Below are 6923 nucleotides of genomic sequence, written 5' to 3'. Positions count from 1 at the left end.
AATCCCATATCCGGAAAACCCTGACCCTCATGGTCCAATCATCTCTAGTACTATTCAAGTCTGAAAGAAGAGAATATGTCATATTGTCGCGACCCCAATTTCAGTTCGAAGGATGTCGTTGTATAGGGAAAAAACTGAATTTACATTGAAGGTGACATGGCATTACACGAGGACTGGTCAAATGGTCAAAACATGATGATCAGTTAAGAGGCACGAGTGACAACAGATACGGGGAAAGGAAAGCTAAATAGGCACGAGAGGCAATACGAATAATACAAGCTTCGTACCTATTTAGGTCACTTAAAGACAAGAGATCAGAAGGCATTGAAGACATGGATATGATGACAAAAAGGAGTCCAAATTCAATATTAAATACCCAATATGTTAGAGATTTGGTATTAAATAGGAATGATTGTGTAACGTCTTATTTAATTTCATTTATTGCTCATAATTGTCTCATTAAGGCTAAGGTATTACTCATTTACTTAGGATCAACTATAAAAGAAGGAGGTCAGGTCATTTGTAAGGACAGAGGATACCGTCAACATTACATTAAAATACAAACTTATCTACTGCTTACTTGTCATTCTCAAAAAGTCTATTATTTCTTTTTCGTCTCCTGATTATCAGTAGCCCGAATTTCTATTTATCTTTAACTTTGATCAAAGAATCATATTTTTGGTTAAACAAATTGGTTCTGTTACCGGGAAACTGATAATCTTTTCTTTGAAGCTGCATTTTATTCGTCTTTTATCAACATGTCAAACAACAACGACAATAACAGTAATAACACATTGGGAAACCATGAAAATCAAATCCATCAAAATCAAGGTGACGTGGTTCCTTCCCCTCCAGATTCACCACGTCAATCTCGTGAAGGCACTCCTGCTACTGAATCCCGTGCTGATCAACAAGAACAATCTGAACACTTTGAAGGAGGTACAAATGAAGCTTTACAAAAGCTAATTGATGCACAGGTCGGCAAAGCTCTTCAGGCTCTAGTTAGTCGATTGCCTGCTGCACCACCCACACCAACTCCTAATAATAATACATTGGAGAATCCCCGTTCTGGTCTTGTTAATTCTGGGAATTGATACATTGGAGGAACCACCAGTGAACCACAGGAAGGGGACCAGGTAATTCAAATAATTCCTATTTGCAAAATTTAGTACTAACCTTGCAGAAACAGATTAAGGAACAAAATGAGCGTATTGAGCAAATCCCTGGAGTTCCGCCGGCAATAAAGGGAGTTGACATGGACAAATACTCACAACAACCTTGGAAGCCAAGTGCTGCTCCCCTTCCAATTCCGAAAAAGTTCAAAATGCCTGACATCCCGAAATATGATGGTACTACAGACCCACGTGACCACGTGACTGCATTTACAACAGGCGTGAAAGGCAACGACTTGACCAAACAAGAAATTGAATCAGTACTGGTCAAGAAATTTGGAGAAACACTCACCAAGGGTGCATTAACCTGGTATTCTCTTTTATCTGAAAATTCTATAAATTCTTTTGCTGAGCTTGCAGATTCTTTTATTAAAGCACATTCGGGAGCTCAAAAGGTTGAGAAAAGAATGGAAGATATTTTCAAAATCAAACAAGGGGATTCAGAGTTGCTCAGAGACTTTGTTGATAGATTCCAGCATGAAAGAATGACTCTACCCCGTGTGCCTGACAACTGGGCTGCAATAGCTTTTGCAAGTAATTTAAATGACAAAAGTTCTGAAGCCACGAGAAGACTCAAAGAAAGCCTTCGAGAATTCCCTGCAACCACGTGGAATGATGTTTACAACAGGTATAGTACGAAGCTGCGAATTGAAGAAGATATTGTACCTAAGTTTCATCATGAAAAAAGAGGCGGTTCCAGAAGATCAGAAACCGAAAAAAGATCAGGTAAAAACAGGTACGATCCATATATGGGACCTGCAGGAAAAGACTCACGGTCAAAACAAGATAGCCAACAATATGATCAAAAATCGAGGAACAGGGACTCTGGTTCTTCATCGAAATTCAGAAATGATCGGAACAAACAAGAGTCACGAGATGATGACAGAAGTTTAAAGGCACGGTTCGGCGGATATAACTTTAATGTCACTATCTCCGAGCTCGTGGCTGTTTTGAGAAGCATGGGAGATAAGGTACGGTGGCCAAAAGAGATGCGGTCAAATCCAAATAGACGTAATCTAGATCATTGGTGCGAATTCCACAATGATCACGGGCACAAAACTTCAGAATGTAGATTCTTGCAGAGTGAAGTGGATCATCTATTGAAGCAAGGGTACCTCACTGAGTTATTTAGTGAAAAAGGTAAACAAGCCTATATGAAAAATAGGCAAGAGCCACCAAAGCCTCCTTCACCCAAGAGAACAGTGAATGTGATAAGTGGGGGAGAAGATATTCACGGCATAACCTACACAGCTTCCAACAAGGTTTCTAAAGTAACAATTACACACGGGAAACGGGTACGACAGGTTTTAGAAAATGAAAGTATTTCATTCGATGATGCAGATACCGAAGGAGTGATAACTCCACAAAATGACACACTGGTAATATCTTTACTTGTACATGATACTAATGTAAAACGAGTTTTGATTGATCCAGGGAGTTCCGTAAATATTATACTACTAAGGGTATTACGTGAAATGCAAGCTGAAGACAAAATGATACCCAAGGCACATACCTTGTCAGGCTTCGACAATTCAAGTGTGGAAACAAAAGGAGAGGTAATTCTAACAACTTTTGCTGCAGGTGTTGTTAAAGAAACTAAATTTCAGGTAGTTGATATGGAAATGGCCTAAAATATGATCATGGGGAGGCCTTGGACCCATGATATGGATGATGTTCCATCAACTCTACATCAGGTTGTTAAATTTCCATCACCGTGGGGGATTTGTCAAATTCAAGGGGATCAGCAAATAGCCAAGAGTATCAACGCTGTAACAAATACGAGTACCGTAAACAAAGAAAAATAGCAATTACAGGAAACAGTTGAAGGTGCCAGCAATCAAACCTCAACTGAGCAAGAGAAAACAGATTTAGACTCGAGACCTGATACAATTCAAGAACCTGAGGAGAATGAAAATATCAAAACAACCATCGAAGAACTCGAGGCTGTGATATTATTTGAGCATTGGCCTGAACAGAAAGTTTATGTTGGAGCTAATTTAAACTCAAACATGCGAGGTATGTTAATTGAATTTCTAAAATCTAACGTGGACTGCTTTTCTTGGTCCCATGTTGACATGACAGGAATACCACCGGATGTGATGACTCACAAGTTAAACGAAGACCCATCCTTTACACCAATAAAGCAAAAGAAAAGAAAGCAAGGGGCTTTCAAAAACTAGGTGATTCAAGATGAGGTCCAAAAGCTATTAAAAATTGGGTCAATCCGCGAGGTAAAGTACCCTAATTGGTTAGCCAACACAGTTGTTGTCCCTAAGAAAAATGGTAAGTGGCGAGTCTGCGTAGATTATACAGATCTTAATAAAACTTGTCCAAAAGATTCTTTTCCTTTACCACATATAGATCAATTAATTGATGCAACTGCAGGACATGAACTTTTAAGTTTTTAGATGCATATTCAGGGTACAACCCAATTAAAATGGACACTAGTGATGAAGAAAAAGCTTCTTTCATCACAGACAGGGGGACTTACTGTTATAAAGTAATGCCCTTTGGTCTCAAAAATGCTGGGGCAACCAATCAAAGGTTGGTCACCAAAATGTTCCAGGAACATTTAGGAAAGACAATGGAGGTATATATAGACGATATGCTCGTCAAAACCCAACAGTCTCATGATCATATTTCTCATCTATCTGTAACATTTGAAATTTTGCGAAAATTTAATATGAAACTCAACCCAGAAAAATGTGCATTTGGAGTTTCATCAGGTAAATTTTTGGGTTTTCTTGTTTCTAACCGTGGTATTGAGGTAAATCCTTCTCAGATCAAAGCAATAGAAGAAATCCCTGATATCCTTACTAATAAAAAGGAAGTTCAAAGATTAACGGGAAGAATGGCAGCTTTGGGGAGATTTATTTCCAAATCTTCAGAAAAATGTTTTAAGTTTTTCTCTGCACTCAAAAAGCAAGATTGTTTTGAATGGAATAAAGATTGTCAACAAGCACTTAGAAATTTGAAAGCTTATTTGTCAAAACCACCGTTATTGGCAAAACCAAAGGTGGGAGAAAATCTTCTCATCTATCTGGCTATGTTTGAAGTTGCGGTAAGTGCTGTTTTAGTCCGTGAGGACCGAGGTAAACAATCTCCTTTTTATTATGTAAGTAAGTCCTTACTAGATGCTGAAACACGATGCCCACAACTAGAAAAGTTAGCATTAGCTTTGATCATGGCATCTAGAAAATTAAGACCTTATTTTCAATGCCATCCCATTGTTGTAGTTACTGCTTTTCCGCTTCGAAATATTTTGCATAAATACGAACTGTCAGGAAGATTAGCAAAATAGGATATAGAACTAAGTGAATACGAAATCATTTATCAACCCAGAACCGCTATAAAATCTCAAGTACTAGCTGATTTCGTGGTTGATTTTAGTCAGGGGATGCATTTAGAAGCAGAAAAAGAATTACAAGTTTTTAATGGGGCAAACCCGGGGACTTGGGTTTTATTCACTGATGGTTCATCTAATGTAAAAGGAGAAGGTCTGGGTATAGTTCTCATACCACCTACGGGTGAAACTATTAGGCAAGCTATAAAATGTCATTCTATAACTAACAATGAAGCAGAGTACGAAGCTGTAATTGCAGGTTTGGAATTGGCAAGAGAACTCGGCATAACACAAATTATAATCAAGAGTGATTCTCAACACGTGGTCAATCAAGTGTTGGGGACTTATACAACCAGGGAAACTCGAATGCAAGAATATCTCGAAAAGGTACGGGAACTAATTAAGCAATTCCAAACTTGGAAGGTAATGTAGATCCCAAGAGATGAGAATGTGGAGGCAGATGCTTTAGCTAATCTCGCATCTGCAGCTGACGTAGCAAACGATGCAAATGCTTCAGTCATACATTTATTTCATTCCGTTCTCGAACCTGATAAGAATGAGGTAAATTTTAATCATTTAACATGGGATTGGAGAAACAAAATTATTTCTTTTTTACAGCACGGAACCGTGCCTATTGACAAAGGTAAGGCTCACGCGCTTCGCAAAAAAGCCGCTCGATATTGTTTATATCAAGGAAATCTTTATCGAAAGATGTTTGGTGGACCACTATCACGGTGTCTTAGACCCTCTCAAACAGAATATGTGATGAGGGAAGTGCACGAAGGACATTGTGGAAATCACGCAGGGGGAAGGTCGCTGGTAAGAACATTAATTCAAGCAGGATATTATTGGCCTAAGGTGGAAGAAGAGGCAAACAGTTTCGTGTCCAAATGTGATAAATGTCAAAGATACGGCAATAATATGCACAGACCAGCTGAGTTACTACACCCTATTATAGCCTCGTGGCCCTTTATGAAATGGGGAATGGATATCGTAGGTCCACTACCACAAGCAAAAGGTCAGGTAAAGTTTCTACTTGTACTCACAGATTATTTCACTAAATGGGTAGAATCAGGAGCATTTAAACAGGTACGAGAGAAGGAAGTTAACGACTTCATATGGCGAAATGTAATATGCCGCTTTGGAGCACCAAAGGAGATCGTGTGTGACAATGGACCACAATTCATAGGAGCTCAAATCACAGAATTTCTTCAAAGTTGGCAGATTAAAAGGATAACATCTACGCCATACCATCCAGTGGGTAATGGACAAGCGGAATCCACTAACAAAGTCATTATCAACAACTTGAAGAAGAGGTTACAGGATTCAAAAGGTAATTGGCCTGAGATATTACCTGGAGTATTATGGGCTCATCGTACAATGACAAAAACAAGCATTGGAGAAACACCATTTTCAATGGTTTATGGTGCGGAAGCCTTAATTCCAGTTGAAATAGGTGAACCAAGCACACGGTACGTTCAGGCAACGGAGGAATCTAATAATGAAGAGATGCGTGTCAACCTTGATTTTCTTGAAGGAAGAAGAGAAGCTGCATTAATAAGAATGACAGCACAAAAGCAAGTAATTGAACGATATTACAATAGGAAAGAACGCCTTAGATTTTTCAAAATTGGGGACTTCGTGCTTAAAAAGGTGTTCCAATCTGCAAAGACTGCTAATTTAGGAAAGCTAAGTCCAACGTGGGAAGGATCATACAAAGTTCGTGACATTGCAGAAAGAGGAGCATACGAGTTGGAGACAATGGACGACAAAGTTTTACCCTCACATTGGAATGCCGTCCATTTAAAGAGATATTACTTCTGAGAAAGTACCCACGGTCAGGTATCGCCATGTTAAAATTTTTCTTTTGAATTATTAACGTTTTACTAACGATTTTAGATGCTAGGAAAAAACCCTAACTCGTACCAAATGATGAGTCACGACCTGCAAGGCAAAATGGATTATTCTAAAATTCCTAGCCCAGGGTTACAATTAATCTGATGGAAATACACACAAGTTAGGCAGTCTTCATCTATAATCGCACCTTCGAGTCCCGTATATTTTTCTGTTTCAGGAAAAGGACCAAATTGAAAGAAATAAACAAGTGCTCGAGGCTTTATACTTCACCGCTCCAACACTTGGGGGACTACATATTATACACAGATATGTGTAGAAAAACAGATATGAATATCGAACAAAAGTCGGCCACAAAGAGACGAGTATTGAGAAAAAGTTACAAAGTCTTCAGCATTCATCATCGTGTTCAACAAACACAAGACATTCATCATAGTGTTTTTCCCATGAGAATAACAGAGTCATCTCTCAAACTCATAAACGAAGTCACCTCTCAAACCCTTCCTAATATATAAAGATAGGGTCATGACTATGTACTGAAACAGGTTATGAAG

General features: G+C 38.7%; 1 protein-coding gene across 1 annotated transcript; it reads left to right on the top strand.

Annotated features, from left to right (window-relative positions):
* Positions 1 to 5895: 5895 nt before the first annotated feature.
* On the top strand, positions 5896 to 6516 carry LOC138878097 (uncharacterized). Its single transcript, XM_070157754.1, has 2 exons — positions 5896 to 6288; positions 6415 to 6516. Exons 1-2 carry the CDS (start codon positions 5896 to 5898, stop codon positions 6514 to 6516), a joined length of 495 nt encoding a protein of 164 aa, XP_070013855.1.
* Positions 6517 to 6923: the final 407 nt, after the last annotated feature.

Source organism: Nicotiana sylvestris, chromosome 9 (assembly GCF_000393655.2).
Source record: "Nicotiana sylvestris chromosome 9, ASM39365v2, whole genome shotgun sequence".
Classification (NCBI taxonomy): domain Eukaryota; kingdom Viridiplantae; phylum Streptophyta; class Magnoliopsida; order Solanales; family Solanaceae; genus Nicotiana; species Nicotiana sylvestris.
The sequence above is the reverse complement of the archived record's forward strand: the minus strand, read 5'-3'. Positions and strand labels throughout refer to the sequence as shown.